The 16393-nt window shown below is 49.1% G+C and overlaps 1 protein-coding gene across 1 annotated transcript; it reads left to right on the top strand.

Moving 5' to 3' along the window:
- Positions 1-6822: 6822 nt before the first annotated feature.
- On the top strand, positions 6823-7139 carry LOC132500910 (HIG1 domain family member 1A, mitochondrial-like). Its single transcript, XM_060116248.1, has one exon. The coding sequence runs from the start codon at positions 6858-6860 to the stop codon at positions 7137-7139; it is 282 nt and encodes a 93-aa protein (XP_059972231.1). The 5' UTR covers positions 6823-6857.
- Positions 7140-16393: the final 9254 nt, after the last annotated feature.

Below are 16393 nucleotides of genomic sequence, written 5' to 3' on the forward strand. Positions count from 1 at the left end.
ATGTACCTAGAGCCCATGCTCCACAAAAAAGAAAAGCCACTGCAATGAGAAGCCCACGCACCACAACGAAGAGTAGCCCCCACTCCCCGCAACTAGAGAAAGCCCGCGCGCAGCAACAAAGACCCAACGCAGCCTAAAATAAATAAATTTATAAAGAAAAAAAGAGATTAAACGACACAAAGTCTCCGTCACATTCCCTGCCCTGCAAAAAAGCAACACCATCACTGGTGCCTGCTGAAAACCACGGTGAGAGGCCAGCCCAGGACCCCAGCTCACTCAGCACGCCCACAGATGCCTTGTGCCACCTGCCCTGCTAACCAGGGCTACCGTCAGCATCTCAGAGCTGGAAGTGCCTTCAGGACAGGGACTGTGACCTGTGCATTTTAACACCCAGGCCAGCATCTAGTCCAGAGGGGGCGCGCCCCCGGTGTCGACCGTGCAATGAGCGGATGAACTCTACGTAGCACGAGCCGCAGAGGCACCAACGGCCCCGAGGGGGGGCAGAGAAGGCTGCAGACTTCTGGACTGTGGCTCAGCATCAGCATCAGCATCAGCATCAGCAGGGGGCATTTCAGGAGTGCAGGCAGCAAAACTGAAAGCCCAGTAAATGCATGGAGCCCCACCTGGGGGAGCCAGGTGGAGGAAAGAGGATGTGGGAGAGTTGAGGGATCGAGGTCGGCTGTGACAGCTGTGCATGTGAAGCTCGAGTCTGAATTCTGTTTCTCAGGTAGTGACGAGCCACTGGGCTGTTCCAGGGAAGAGCCCAGAAGTGGTTTGAATAAAGGCAGGACAATCGGCGAGGACCACAGTGACGGGGTGGCAGGGAGGGCCGGGCCTGGGGAGCAGAGGGTGCTTGGGAGGGGAGGCATGGGTGCAGGCCTGGTCCCGGGGCTGTAGCTCCCAAGGCAGCCCTTCCCCATCGGGGCCCAGATGCTGCACCCCGGGCAGCAGCATGGCTTGGCCCGTCTGCCGCCAAACCTTCTGTGTTCCTGAGTGTCTTCTTCGTCTCAGGCTCGTCAGGCACTGGAGACCTTTCCGAACTCCCCAGATGCAAACCACCCACCACACACACACACACACACACACACACACACAACTTCTCAACTCCCACCTTCACTAGTAAAGAAGGCCTCTTCTCCCCGTGGGCCCTCATCCCCCAGGACCCAGTTCACAAGGTCACCCACATGTCCACCCCTGCAAACCTTCAGGCTCTTGTGCAGCAACTTCCTCCTTTGAAACCTGTGCCCTCTCCTCTCCTTCATCCAACTCTGGTCTGCTTTTCGCTGGTATCCAGCAGCTTCCCCGATGTGGGAGGGCTGTAGCACCAGGTTCAGAATCCTCCTCTCCACCGCAACTGCTATGACGACCCTGGGGCATTTTGGGTGGTATCTTCCAAGTGCCTCTCTCACCTATGCCCTTCTCTCGAGTCAAGGCCATGACCACCTCTGAGCAGACCCAAACCATCCTCGGCACCACAGACAAGGAGATGATGGCATGTCCCTGCTTAAATGCCTTCAGAGGACTTCCCATCAGGATGGCGGACCGACTGACCCGAGATCCTGACTCCTACTCTTAACACATAAAACTGCCAGATAAAATACTTTTAAATAACTGAGCCGGAATGCAAAAATAAATGTGAAGGGAGACCCTGCGGCTGTGAGGGAAGAGTTACAGCTGTGGGATTTAGAGAGGCTGTGCTGAGGAGACAAGAATCAGCATTTAGAAAAAAAAAAAAAAAAAAAAAAAAAAAAAAGAATCAGCATTTAGGACCTACCAGGGGGAGGAGCCTTGGCAAAACCGCAGGCTCTGGGCTCTGCCCCAAGGGTTGAACGTAATTGGCCCCACTTGATCTGTGGACTCTATCTTCCTGTAAGAAGATAACATCACCCAGAACCTCTACGGTCTTTTAATACGCAAGCTGTCAGTTAGAAATTGCTAGGCATTTCAAAAGACAGAGCTATATGACTGAAAACCAAGAGGAAAAATGAGATGACAGAAACAGACCTAAAAGTGACTCAAAGATGGGAGATAGCAAAAAAAGCACTTTAAAATAAATGATCGATATGTTAAGCAAAATGCAGAGGGAAATGGAGAAACATGGAAGATAATATGGAGATTTCCCAGAGAACTGAATTCTATAAAAAGAATCAAACTGAGCATCTTGAATGGAAAAATACAATTAACTGAAACTAAAAATTCAATAGATGGGTTTAAGAGCCAATTAGACAAGTCAGAAGAAAGGATTAGTGAACTGAAAGGTCAATAGAAACTATCCAAACTTACAAAGGGAAAAAAAGAATGGATAGAGGAAATAGTATAATAGGTGGGGAAAAGAGTAAAAAATGCACATATGTAGAGTCCCAGAGGAGAAGAGCGAAAGAATGGAGAAGTAATGTCTGAAGAGATAATGCCTGAAAATTTCCCCAAACAATAGGACAAATCTAATGATAGAAACTCTTACCAAAGTGGGTATACAGTAAGCCCCCTACATACGAACGAGTTCCATTCCGAGAGCGCCTTCTTAAGTCCAATTTGTTTGTAAGTCCAACAAAGTTAGCCTAGGTACCCAACTAACACAATCGGCTATATAGTACTGTACTGTAATAGGTTTATAATACTTTTCACACAAATAATACATTAAAAAACAAATAATAAAGAAAACATTTTTAATATTACAGTACAGTACCTTGAAAAGTACAGTAGTACAGTACAACAGCTAGCATACAGGGGCTGGCATCAAGTGAACAGGCAAGAAGAGTTCCTGACTGGAGGAGGGAGAGGAGGTGGGAGATGGTAGAGCTGAAGGATCGTCAGCAATAGGAGACGGAGGGCAAGCTGCAACTTCACTGCGCCTGACGTTGATGGCACAGGCTCTGGTTCCTTCCTGGATTCAATTCTATCTACCCTCTTGAAAAAACAATCCAGTGCTGTCTGGGTCGCAGCTCTTTTTTTCTCATCATAGATGACACGGTAGCACTGGATTGCATTCTGAACGGCTGCTGCAACCTTCGTGTACCGTTCCACGTTCGGGTCCTGTGCCTCAAACACTAACAGTGTCTCCTCAAATAAAGAAAATGCCCTTGCCATTTCCTTCATCATGAATCTCTTCGGTTCTTCAGTTACTTCTTCTTCCTCTTGTCACTCCACCCTCTCAATTATTTTCACTTTTGTTTCCATCGTTATCGCTTGGCGCTTTTTAGCAGTACCAGCTACACACCACCGTTTTTACGGTTGCTTCCAGACATCCTGGGCTTGAAATAAAGCTACTGTACTACTATACTCCATACAGTACTGTACAGTAAAGTGCACAAAAGCACAACCATTTGTAGAGGATGCACATGCGTGACAAAGTATGCCAAACATGTGAACTAACTTATGTGATTGGACACGCGAATGCACGTTCACATCTTTGAAAGTTCACAACTTGAAGGTTTGTATGTAGGGGACTTACTGTACAGGGAACATATCTCAACATAATAAAAGCTATTTATGACAAACCCATAGCCAACATAATACTCAATGGTGAAAAGCTGAAAGCCTTCCTGCCAAAATCTGGAACAAGACAAGGATGCTCACTCTCCCCACTTCTATTCAACATAGTATTAGAAGTCCTAGCAACAGCAATCAGACAAGAAAAAGAAATAAAACATATCCAAATTGGAAGGGAAGAGGTAAAATTGTCATTATATGCAAATGACATGACACTATATATAGAAAACCCTAAAGACTCCACGCAAAAACTACTAGAACTGATAAACAAATTCAGCAAGGTAGCAGGATACAAGATTAACATACAGAAATCTATTGTATTCCTTATACTAACAATGAAATATCAGAAAGAGAAAGTAAAAAAGCAATCCCTTTAAAAATCCCATAAAAAGAAAAAACTTAGGAATAAACCTGACCAAGGAGGCGACAGACTTATATGCTGAGAACTATAAATCACTGATAAAGGAAACTGAAGATAATTCAAAGAAATGGGAAGATATCCCATGTTCTAGGACTGGAAGAATTAATAGTGTTAAAATGGCTATACTACTCAAAGCAATCTACAGATTTAATGTGATCCCTATCAAATTACCCATGACGTTTTTCACAGAACTAGAAAAAACAATCCTAAAATTTATATGGAACCATAAAAGACCCAGAATTGCCAAAGCAATCCTGAGGAAAAAGAACAAAGCAGGAGGCATAAGCCTCCCAGACTTCAGACCATACTACAAAGCAACAGTGATCAAAACAGAGTGGTATTGGGACAAAAACAGATGTATGGATCAATGGAACAAATAGATAGCCCAGAAAGAAACACACACACCTACAGTCAATTAATCTTAGAGAAAGAAGGCAAGAATATACAATGGGAAAAAGACAGTCTCTTCAGCAAGTGGTGCTGGGAATAGGGACCTGTGTCCACTGACAGATGAATGGATAAAGAAGATGTGATACACTTATACAGTGGAATATCACTCAGCCATAAAAAAGAATGAAATAATGTCATTTGTAGCAACATGGGTGGACCTAGAGATTATCATTCTAAGTGAAGTCAGACAGAGAACGACAAATACCATATGATATCACTTACATGTGGAATCTAAAATATGACACAAATGAACTTATCTATAAAACAGAAACAGACTCACAGACATAGAGAACAGACTTGTGGTTGCCAAGTGGGGGTTGGGGAGAGGGATAGACTGGGAGTTTGGGGTTGGTAGATGCAAACTATTACATTTAGAATGGATAAATAGGGCTTCCCTGGTGGCGCAGTGGTTAAGAATCCGCCTGCCAATGCGGGGCACACGAGTTTGAGCCCTGGCCCAGGAAGATTCCACATGCCGCGGAGCAACTAAGCCCGTGCGCCACAACTACTGAGCTTGTGCTCTAGAGGCCGCAAGCCACAACTACTACTGAGCTCACGTGCCACAACTACTGAAGTCTGCGCGCCTAGAAGCCGCAACAAGAGAAGCCACCACAACGAGAAGCCCGCGCACCGCAATGAAGAGTAGCCCCCGCTCGCTGCAACTAGAGAAAGCCCGTGTGCAGCAATGAAGACCCAACACAGCCCAAAATAAAAATTAATTAATTAATTTTTTTAAATGCTTAGGGATTATGGCAGAGGCTCCCTAAGACCACTCCCAGGTTTGACAATTCAGGGGATTCAGCATATACTCCTGCTTACTGCTACGATTTATTACAGAGAAAGGATATAAAGCAAAATCAGCACAGAAAACAGACTCAGGGGGCCAAATGTGAAGGAAACCCGGCACAGGATTTCAAGAGTCTTCTCCTTGTGGAGTCACACAGGACGAACTTAATTCCTTGAGCAATGAGTTGGGACCACACACGTGCAATGCTGTCTGTCAAGGAAGATTATTAGAGGCTCAGCTGATCATACAGGCACCCTCTGCCTAGCAGGTACCAAAATTCCAGACTCTCAGAAGGAAGTCAGAAGCTCAGCATAAGCCATGCTGTTTGAACCAACAGTTTAGGCGCAGTGAGCCATTCTTATCAGTTTATCAGTTCTGAGAATTACGGGAACGCTCCAAAAATCAAATTTCCAGATGACAACCAAGGCCAAGCAGACCTTTCTTTTTTTTTTTTTTGAAGGAATATGGACTTTAATGAAGATTCTTTCCCTTTGGTATATGTGAGACCTGTGAAAACATCCAAACAAAAAGGAAAGAAAAAAAGGGAGGTGAGGATTTCGATAGTCCACGCTCCCTTATCCACAAGGCCTAAGGACAGAGCAGGGCCGGCACCCCTGTAGCTGCGGCAGGACCCGCCTGGAGAAGGGATTCAGTAACTGCAGGTTTTAGGTGTCCCGCCCGCCCACCCGCCCCCTGTGGAACTAACACTCATTCAGCCAAACTTCTGCCTCCCAGCCTTGCGTGGGAGGTCCAAGTCTCTCTAGTCCTAGCTCACACTCAAACTCTCTCGGCCTCTGGTCTCTCAGAAAAGATAATGCTACCGGCAAAGGCCAGGGTGAGGAAAATGCCGATAGTTGTAAAAGGGCTTTGAAAGGTCAAAAAGGTGATGTATAAATCGATTATTATCATTCTGTGCTCAGGAATAAGCTATGGAAAACAAATTAGGAAAGTAAATCTACAGCCCTAAAATATATGCATATAAAATAAAAAATAAATGCAGTTCCAAATCTACTGATGGTATCTGAGCATTGTCTTCTGCTTTAGAGTCTCAATGGCCCGGTTCCCACCTCCACGAAATCCACCTAGGATGACACTTCAGTCGCCCCCCACCACCCCAGCAGGCGGAGGCAGGGCAGAGGCTGCAGGGGGAAGGGCTACACTTTGGCTGTAGAGGACAGCATGCATGCAACATGGGAGGGGTGGGCTTACAAGATGTATATATAGACCCCCTGGGCCGAGGGGCCCCGCCCAGGAGGCCCTGAGCAAGGGAGGGGTCCAGCTCCCCGCTGGCTGGGAGGGGGCTCTGAGGCAGTCTCTAAGGGTTGCATACCCCGGGGAGAGGGGGCAGCTGCCACTCCTGCCTCTGCTCCAAGCAGACCTTTCTAAGGACAGAAGTGTCAGGCCTGCTGTGTGAACTCTTTTCTTCACAGCGATAAACTTAACAAATATGTGCAATGCCTGTCTACTGAAAACTACAAAACACTTCTGAGAGAAATTTTAAAAGACCTAAATAAATAGAGGGATGTACCAAATTCGTGCCTCAGACTCAATACTGATGGCAATTCTTTACAAATTGATCTAGAAGTTCAACACAATCCCAGTCAAAATCCAAGCAGGCTTTACGTAGACATTGACAAACACCTTAAATTTATATGGAGAGAAGCCGGTTGGAGCCTGCGACATCGTGCAGTTGTCTATTCTTCAATCACTATGTCAAGCGACACAGATGTTTCTCTTTCTTCATATGATGAAGATCAGGGATCTAAACTTATCCGAAAAGCTAGAGAGGCACCATTTGTCCCCATTGGAATGGCAGGTTTTGCAGCAATCGTTGCATATGGATTATATAAATTGAAGAGCAGGGGCAATACTAAAATGTCTGTTCACCTGATCCACATGCGCGTGGCAGCCCAAGGCTTTGCTGTGGGAGCAATGACTCTTGGTATGGGCTATTCCATGTATCAAGAATTCTGGGCAAAACCTACACCTTAGAAGAGGAGATGATGTCTTGGTCTTGGTGGTGCTTGCTTTAGTTAGACATCTCATATTGAGGTTATATGTTTATGTTGAAAATAAATTCTGTGGGTCGGACAATAACATGGTAATTTGAATACTGGCTTCCTTTCTTGCAGGCTTGATTTGCCTAGTGACTAGTTCGCTAGCTAGGTCATTCAGGGGAGTCAGATTAGCACAAAAACATGTCACTTTTAAATGCACTTGATGGTGGTACAACGTCCACCTTCTTAAACTCTTCTGATAAAATTAGTTGTAAAGAGGACAACATGCTCCCAGTTGCTGCAGAATGTCATATGCTTTTGATATAATGTAGGAATCCTATTTACCCCAGTTAATTAATTAATTAATTTTTTTTTTTTTTGCGGTACGCGGGCCTCTCACTGTTGGGGCCTCTCCCGTTGCGGAGCACAGGCTCCGGACGTGCAGGCCCGGCGGCCATGGCTCACGGACCCAGCCGCTCCACAGCATGTGGGATCTTCCCAGACCGGGGCACGAACCCATGTCCCCTGCATCGGCAGGCGGACTCTCAACCACTGCGCCACCAGGGAAGCCCCCTACCCCACTTAATTTAACTCCTTCTGACGCCTGTGGACTGAGTGCTGTTTTTAAGGTCTGCTTGGCTCTTGAAGAAACCTTCCAGAACAGTGCACGGACTACAACATTATAAACCTCCTGGCAACTATGTGTGTGTGTTTAAACCAACCCTAAAGAGCAGGTAACAGCTGCTTTGAAGTAGTATCTGTTTCAGAATCTTAGTTGTAAACATGAGAATAACTTAACTATAGATCCCCGTTTAGCTCTTTTGTAATTGCAGAATTATAGTTTGCTGCTGTTATATTAGAATAATTTTTAAATGGCATTTTGAAATAGAAGTGTGTATTTTAAGTGCTAATGAAAAGGTAAATGAAAAATACTTTTAAAAAATTTATATGAAAATGAAAAAGAATTAGAAAAGCCAAAAGAATTTTGAAAAAGAAGAAAAAAGTTGGAAGACCTGATTTCAAAATTCACCCTAAGGCTATAATAATCAAGACAGTGTGATACTGTCCTAAGGAGGGACATATAGATCAGTGGAACAGAATAGAGAATCCAGAAATAGACCTACACATATTTCTTTTAAAAATGGTAATGGAAAAATTAGATATCAATACTAAAGAACAACCTCAACCCTCACCTCACGTCATACACAAAAATTAACTTGAAACTGATCATAGACCTAAATGTAAAAACTTAAATTACAAAAACTTCTAGATGAAAATGTAGGTGAATATCTTCATGGCCCTAGAGTAGGCAGATTTCTTACATAGGACACAAAAAGCACAGACCATTTAACAAATTTTTTTCGATAAACTTAAAACCTTTTGCTCTTCAAAAGGAAATGCCCTGGTGGCTCAGCGGTTAAGACTCCACACTCCCAATGCAGGGGGCCCAGGTTCGATCGCTGGTCCGGGAACTAGATCCCACATGCATGCTGCAACTAAAGAGCCTGTCTGCCACAACTAAGGAGCCCTCAAACCCCAAATAAGGAGCCCGCTTGCTGCAACTAAGACCCAATGCAACCAAGTAAATAAGTAAATAAATAAATAAAAAGTAAATGAAAAGACAAGCCACAACTTGGAGAAAATATTTGCAATACATATATTTGGCAAAGCATTTGTATCCAGACATACAAGTGCTTTTACAACTTCATAATTAGAAGACACGCAACCTAATTTTTTTAAATGGGCAAAAGATTTCAGGAACCTCATAAAAGAAGATATACAAATGGCCAGTAAGCACATGAATTATTTTCAAAATCATTAGCCATAAAGGACATGCAAATTAAAACCACAATGAAATATCACTCTACATTCACTAGAATAGCTAAAATTTAAAGATTTACATTAACATACTGGCAAGGATGTAGAGCCACTGGAACTCTCATTTACTGCTGGTGGAAAAGTAAAACGGTATAACCACTTTGGAAAACAATTTGGCAGTTTATAATACATATTTACCATATGACCTAGCAGTTCTATTCCTAGATTTTTAACCAAAGATTTAAACACAAGTGTTCATAGCAGCTTTATTCATAATTACCAAAAATAGGAATGACTGAAATGTCCATCGATGGGTGAAGGAATGAACTCATTGTGATAGTCATGTAACAGAATACTACTTGGCCGTAAAAAAGGAACAAACTAGTAATACACACAACCACAAGGGCGGATCTCAAAAACACCATGCCGAACAAACGAAAGCAAACACAAAAGAATATATAACAAACGAAAGCAAACACAAAAGAATATATACTGTATGATTACTACTCCAGAGAAGACGAATCTATCAGGACCAGGGATGGGAGGTGAGAATTGCTAGGAAAAGGCACAGGGAAACTTTGGGGTCACAGAAAAATTCTATACCTTATTGCAGTGGTGCTCACATGGTATACAGGTTTGTCAAAACTCATCAGATTGTTTGCTTAAAATGGATACATTTTATTGCATGAGAATTACACCTTGATAAAGTTGATTTTTTTTTTAATGAATGTAGGCAAAAGTATAACAAAACCGCTTCCTCTTCTGCTTGAGAATTTGCCCTTTGGTTAATTCTCTAGCTATGTTTCCCTGGTAACCAGATAAAGGCAGAATGTCAACAATTTAACTAGGCAACACTGCTTATGGTGACAATCGCCCCTATTGGAAGATCATGTGGACAGGGAGGAGCTAGAAATGAACTACGAATGCCTGAGAGAAGCCATAGCTCTGAGCTTCCTGGAGGACAGTGATTCTTGAAGCAGAGCATGTCTCTTGTGGAGACCCTGGAAGCTACACCTATGCAATTGTTGCAAGATATATGGCTCCTGTGAGGCGTAAGGTTTGGAAGCTCTGCCCGGCGTGAATCTCATCCCCTTGCGTGTGGGCTGTCACCTGTGGGTCCCAAGATGTAGCCTTGATGGCTATATAAATCGCTCCATGATTCCTTCAGAAAAAGAAGATGTAGCTCCCCTGCTGGCCAGCTGTATTTCCTGCACCTCTGAGCAGATGGTTGCCAAGGGTGGCCCTTGGTCGTCTTACAGATGGGGCTGGGGGGTTAGTAGACTAAGAAGGTCCCCTGATGGACACTGCAGTGTGTATCTCACAGAAGAGTAAGACAAATGGCCATGAAACATATGACGGATGACCTGTTAACCTCATAAATCATCAAGGGGGGATTCCCCAGTGGTGCAGTGGTTGGGAGTCCGTCTGCCAATGCAGGGGACACGGGTTCGAGCCCTGGTCCGGAAAGATCCCACATGCTGCGGAACAACTGGGCCCATGTGCCACAACTACTGAGCCTGCGCTCTAGAGCCCGCGAGCCACAACTACTCAGCCCGCATGCTACAACTACTAAAGCCCGCATGCTTAGAGCCCGTGCTCCGCAACAAGAGAAGCCACCGCAATGAGAAGCCCGCGCACCGCAACGAAGAGTAGCCCCCACTCGCTGCAGCTAGAGAAAGCCTGTGCACAACAACGAAGACCCAACGCAGCCAAAAATAAAATAAATAAATTTATAAATTATCAAGGGGATGCAAGTCTAGTCCTAAAGCAGTGGCTGGCACTGGTTGAATGAAATCAAGACTACAATGAGATACCAGTTAATATCCATCCAATGGGAAAAAAATCAAGAATTCTGACAACATCAAGTGTTGGAGAAGATACATAGCAACAGGATCCCTTGAGCTTTGCTGGTGAGCAAGTCAATTAGCAAATCAATTTGACATTATCTTGTGAAGTTGGAAACTTACATTTCTACAACCCAGAATCCTACTCCTAGATATGCCCAACGTAAATTTTTGCACTTGTATGCCTGGGGACACGTATAAGAATGTTCACAGTGTTTGTTCATATTAGCGAAAACCTGTAAGCAACCCAGACGTCCACAGACAAGATTATGGATGTATAACCTGTGGTACATGCACAGAAGGGAAGAGTGTCCAACAGTCGAAATGAAAGAACGGCAGCTACATGGAACAATTTTGTTCTCTGACCACAAGGTAACAAAATTTTAAATTAACAACAAGATTAAAAACGAACGTTTGGAAACTAAAATACTCTTTGTTGGCTGCCCATTGAAGATGCAGTGTTTCTCATAGAGACACTCCTGCGTTTGGGCAGAAAAAATGTGGTGCTGGACTGCCCAGCGCAGCGCAGGAGGGCTTAGCATTTTTGGTACTGACACCCCACCATCCGGGTGACACAAGAAAGCCCACACGCACTTCCAAATGGACAGCCCCCTTGGGTGACAACCACTGCCCACCCCTCCACCCACCACCCAGCACCCAGGATAACGTCCAGACTCTCTGATGGGGCCTCAGGGCCCTGATGATTGCCCGGCCTCCCCCTCTCTTGTCCCTGCTCTGTACACTTCAGCTGCCTCAAGCTCCCTTGACTCCGGGTCTTTGTACATTCCCCTCCCTGTCCCCACCTGACATTCCTCTAGCCTGGCTGGCTCCTTCCAGGGGTTAGATCTTCAGAAGTCATTCCCTTGGGACGCACCCCTGACCCCCAGCCAGGGCCAGATGCCCTTTGCCTCGGCTTCCCCAGCAAAGCCCTCGCCCCCTGTGTGGTCGCTGTCTGTCTGTCTGTCGATCTGTGTGCTCCACTTCCTGTACCTCTGTGTAATGCTTGTCGTGCCACCATGGCCACCTGGATACCCAGCACGGTGTATGGCACACAACCGGTGCTCAGTAAATCTAGTCCCTGTTGACTTGCCTTGTGTGTCAAAGAGCACGCAGCACAGCCCGAGTCCACAGTGGAGGTGGCGTGGGAGTGGGAGGGCTCCCTCAAGGCACAGGTGACACACGAAGAAAAAGGATTAGCCCTCCCGTGGGTGATTCCCTCGAGGGGCCTCGGGGAGCGGCCGGGCCACCCGGAAGTGCACTCCATGCCCCGCACTGTGTGGGTGGGCGAGACGCCTCCCCCGCTGACTGTGCCCTGCTTTCACTTCCCTCTGAATTTGCCGTTTCTAACGTCGTCTCCAAGTGTCTGCAAGTGTCTGTCCGTCACCCGAGGCGCAGCCCCTCCCCCTCACCGAGCCTCTGCGGCCCTTCTGCTCCTTTACTCTCCCCACTTCCGTGCCGCCCTCAGCCGTCACCCAGCCCTCCCCAGCCCTCCCCTGACTCTCAGCCGCTGAGTGCCGCAGGCTGCGGGCTCCGGCTCTGCATGCTCACTCCCCCGCAGGATTTCACCCTCCTTCCCCCACAGCGAGCTCACCTCCTGACCTGCAGGCTCCCAAACCAAGGCCCACTGAGGCTCCCCGCAGCCCAGGTGCTCTGGGAATGGACCAGACCAGCCTCCCACTTAGGGACCTGTCCGGGCCAGGTGCAAACGGGCAAGCCATCAAGCCCTTCTCCCCTCCCAGCCCACGCCTGTCTGCCCGCCCTCCCCCGGGGCACAGGGCCTGCTCCACGTCCCTCGTTCCACCACATCACGCCCTGGCTCAGCCCCCTCTGACGGGCCTTTCCCAGCCCATCCTGAGGCAGTCCGAGGCTGGGAGGACAGTCACAGGGCAAGGTGGCCTGGTGTCCTCCCAGGGACACTTCATGGACCTCGGCGTGACCAAGCAGCCCTGCTACCAGCCTGCACACTCACCACCCTGCTCCACTCTCCCCAGTCCTGGCTCTCCGCCCCACCCTGCTCTCAGCACAGGGTCAAAGTGCGGCTGACGCCCAGAGAGCACTGGGTATGAGCTTACACACCTCCTGTCACATGGCTCCCCAATCACCTGCCCTGCCTACAGCCCGTGTACAGGCCCCATGCGTGCCACCGGCCCCGTCCCCTGGTTCACGCTGTCCTGCTCCACAGTCTTCTGGCTCTTCTTCCACGTGGCCCGCGGTTCCTGCCTCAGGACCTTTGCTCTGCGCCTCATCCCAGCTCTCAGCCACGATGTCCCCTCAGAGGCCCTGTAGTCCACCCTGCCCACCATCCCCCATCCCACCACCTGCTCTGATGCCTTTGTGGCCCTTGCTTGATGCGTCTCTGCTGGAGCAGCACCCCCGGTCTTGTCCATACCATGTGCCCAGAGCTTGGCATGCATCTGCACACAGACAGACGTGCCCGAGTCCTCGGGTGCCGAGTGGACAAATGAACATTCGGGAGGCTTCACAGATGAGGAGCCTGTGGCTCTCGGAGGTTCAGTAACTACCAGCGTCCAATGGCAGGTCAGGTGTGTCCGACCAGCACAAGAAAAGCCACAAGACTTTTGAGGAAAATGAGGCTAGAGGCACAGTACTCAAAACGTCATCAATGAAACAGTTAAGAAGTCTCAACAACCTAATAAAAACGATAGCACAGTTTTACATATGTTACATGGTTAAGAAATACCAAAAGTGGGCCTCCCTGGTGGCGCAAGTGGTTGAGAGTCCGCCTGCCGATGCAGGGGATACGGGTTCGTGCCCCGGTCTGGGAGGATCCCATATGCCACGGAGCGGCTGGGCCCGTGAGCCATGGCCGCTGAGCCTGCGCGTCCGGAGCCTGCGCGTCCAGAGCCTGTGCTCCGCAACGGGGGAGGCCACAACAGTGAGAGGCCCGCATACCGCAAAAAAAAAAAAAAAAAAAAAAAAAAAAAAGAAATACCAAAAGTACTACAATAAATATGGCATTTATGAAGAAGACCTGAAGCCAGTTTATAGACGTGGGCGGTGGAAGGGTCGTGGCTTGTGGGTTATTGCGAAGTGAGTTGTCTGAAATCGGACACGGACGTGGCGAGGTGTGGCTCAGCACAGAGGAGCAGTGAACTGAGGCGCTGGCAGATGTCTGAGGTGTGTGTGTTTTGCACGTTCCTGTGTTGTTGTGGTCCATTCATCTGGGTGCAGTTTTTGCTTTCTGTTTTCACCCATTTCTCATAAACAGAATTGCATGTAAACAAACGGAATTTGCCTTATGTTCAAATTGTTCAAAAATATATCAACCGTGTTGAAACAAATTCACATTTTCAAAACAAGCATTTTAGCAAACTATTTTTTTAGGATTCCCTCCTATAACCAGATTTTTCAGTAACACGACAAATTAAGAGACTGCACCAGAGAAGGTACTCATCTACGTCATAAATTGTAGCACAGAATTCCTCAGGCTGGGGCTCGAGGACCCAGACTGGCCGAAGAGGGGTTCTGGGGTCAGAGTCTCCCACCTGTGGGACGTCAGCCTAAACACTGTGGTGCAAGACGCTAGGAAGAGAGGACCGTCATGGGGAGCCCAAGCGTTGGTCGGCCCGAGCAGGTGTCCGTCATCATCACCAAGCAAATGAGCTTAGCTCTAGCGAGTCCTCGGGTCACAGACCCAGGGCACAAACGGCAGATTCTAAGAACACTGGGTTTGGGAAAGTCTTTACTTCTGATCTGCTGAAGAAGGGAGGAGAGAAGAGACACTTTCCTAGGACCAGGCAGAAAAGGCTGGCCAAATGTGTCACAGGAAGAAGTGGGGGCAACTCTGCCCCCCTGATCCAACCGGAGCCCAGACCCAGAGCCCAGAGCCCCGCCCAGGGCTCGCTTGCAGGCGTGGGAACCGGGGCAGCCTCAGGGCCAAGGGCAGGAAGGTCTGAGTGGCTGGCTGCTGACAGGGGTGGCCAATGCCCCCAGGTTGGGCTCTAATCCTGTGCCAACCCCAATATCTGACACGCAGCCTGGTGACCTTATCAGGCCAACCTAGCGTGTGCCTGTTGGCCTTGAGCTGCTCCCCTTCCAGCAGCTCTCCCTCTGCCAGCCCTGAGCGTGGGCAGATGGGACCCCAAGTGTCGGAAGTCCGTCACCACAACCAGGTGCTGAGCGCCACGTGCAGGCCCCTACCTGACCTCAGCTCTCACCCTCAGGGTCCTCTGACCTTCGAGACAAACTCACTCCCCAGACGAGACAGCATGGCCTGCCGTGACCCCCCGTCCCTGTCCCCCCGCTCTCCAGATCCAGGCCTAAAACCAGGCCCCTCTGTCCCCTGCCACTTCCCTCTGTGTTCACAGAGATTCCTGATGAAAATCCCCCGTGAAGGTCCTATTCGGAGTGGGCTGAGCTGAGAGCTAGGAAGGCAGGTCTGCCGTCAGCCGCAGGGCCGGCAAGGGTCTGACACAGAGGCACCCGGAGCCGGAGCCGGGGGCGGGCACGGGCTTGGGGGGGGCAGGCTGGTGTGGCAGGCAGGGTGGCAGAGTGCCCGGCTCACAGGAGACGTGAGGACCAGGGAAGCGTGCAGTGGAGGGGCCGGCACCGTCAGGCGTGAAGTCGGCGTGCGCTTTGAGGAGCTGCAGGTGCGGAGGGGAGGGGGCAGGCAGGGACGTCTGGATCTACCTGGAGCCGAGGGGCAAGGGCAGTGGCAGGGCCAGGCGGGGCCCGTGCACTTGCCCTGCGGGGTTCACCCAGAGCCCGTGGAGCGCTGGGAGTGGACTCGAGGACCCAGCGGAGACGAGTGTCCTGCAGCCCTGGGGTCACAGGTCATGCAATCACCTGAACTGGTGGTTAAGGCTCCTCCCTTCACTCCAGAGCCTCCGAGCCTTAACGTCCCACCGGGTGTAAAATCCAAACCCCTGTGTGAGCCCCACACGCCGCCCTCTGCCTCTCTGACTCGGTTGCCACCTCTCTCTCCGTGGCTCATTCCCCTCCATCTCATAGGCCTCCTGGATGGTCTTCAAAAGTGCGGCAGGCCTGCTCGTGTGCCCAGGGCCTTTGCACAGGCTGGCCCTCTATCTAAACATCCTCACTTCTTGTCCTGCCCCCACCTCAAGTCCCCTCCCAAGTGTCGCCTTGTCGGGGAGGCCCTCCGACCACTCCGTACTGAAGGCCATCGCCTCCGCTTGCTCGCCCTCTCCCCGCGTTACGCCTCCCCACGGCCTGCATCACCACCACCCTCGTCATCCTCTCTGGCGACTGCCCATGGTCCCGCCGGGACATCAGCTCCAAGGCAGCAGGCCTTTGCCGTGTCCCCTGCTCCAGTGAGACATGGCGTCGATGGCTGCTGCGGAGCAAACGACCAAACATACGGTCCTCAGAGAAGCCACGAGAGCGCGTCGCAAGCCCACGTGGAAGAGGGGGAGACTGAGGCATCAGAGGGCCACGTGTCCTCTGGCCTAACCCTAGCCCTTGCTGGCAGGGCAGTTCTTGGCTTGGGCCCGTCAGATCTCAGCACCCCCCCACCTCCACGCCCCTCTGTGCCCCCCACCCAGACTTTGAGAACGCCCTCCAGTCAAGGAACGGGGCTGGGCAGCCTGGGGTTCCCGCCAACAGCTTC

Source organism: Mesoplodon densirostris, chromosome 13 (assembly GCF_025265405.1).
Source record: "Mesoplodon densirostris isolate mMesDen1 chromosome 13, mMesDen1 primary haplotype, whole genome shotgun sequence".
Classification (NCBI taxonomy): Eukaryota; Metazoa; Chordata; class Mammalia; order Artiodactyla; family Ziphiidae; genus Mesoplodon; species Mesoplodon densirostris.

Bases quoted from the DNA above. Each gene is read 5' to 3' on its own strand.
- LOC132500910 (XM_060116248.1), top strand. From the start codon at position 6,858: ATGTCAAGCGACACAGATGTTTCTCTTTCTTCATATGATGAAGATCAG.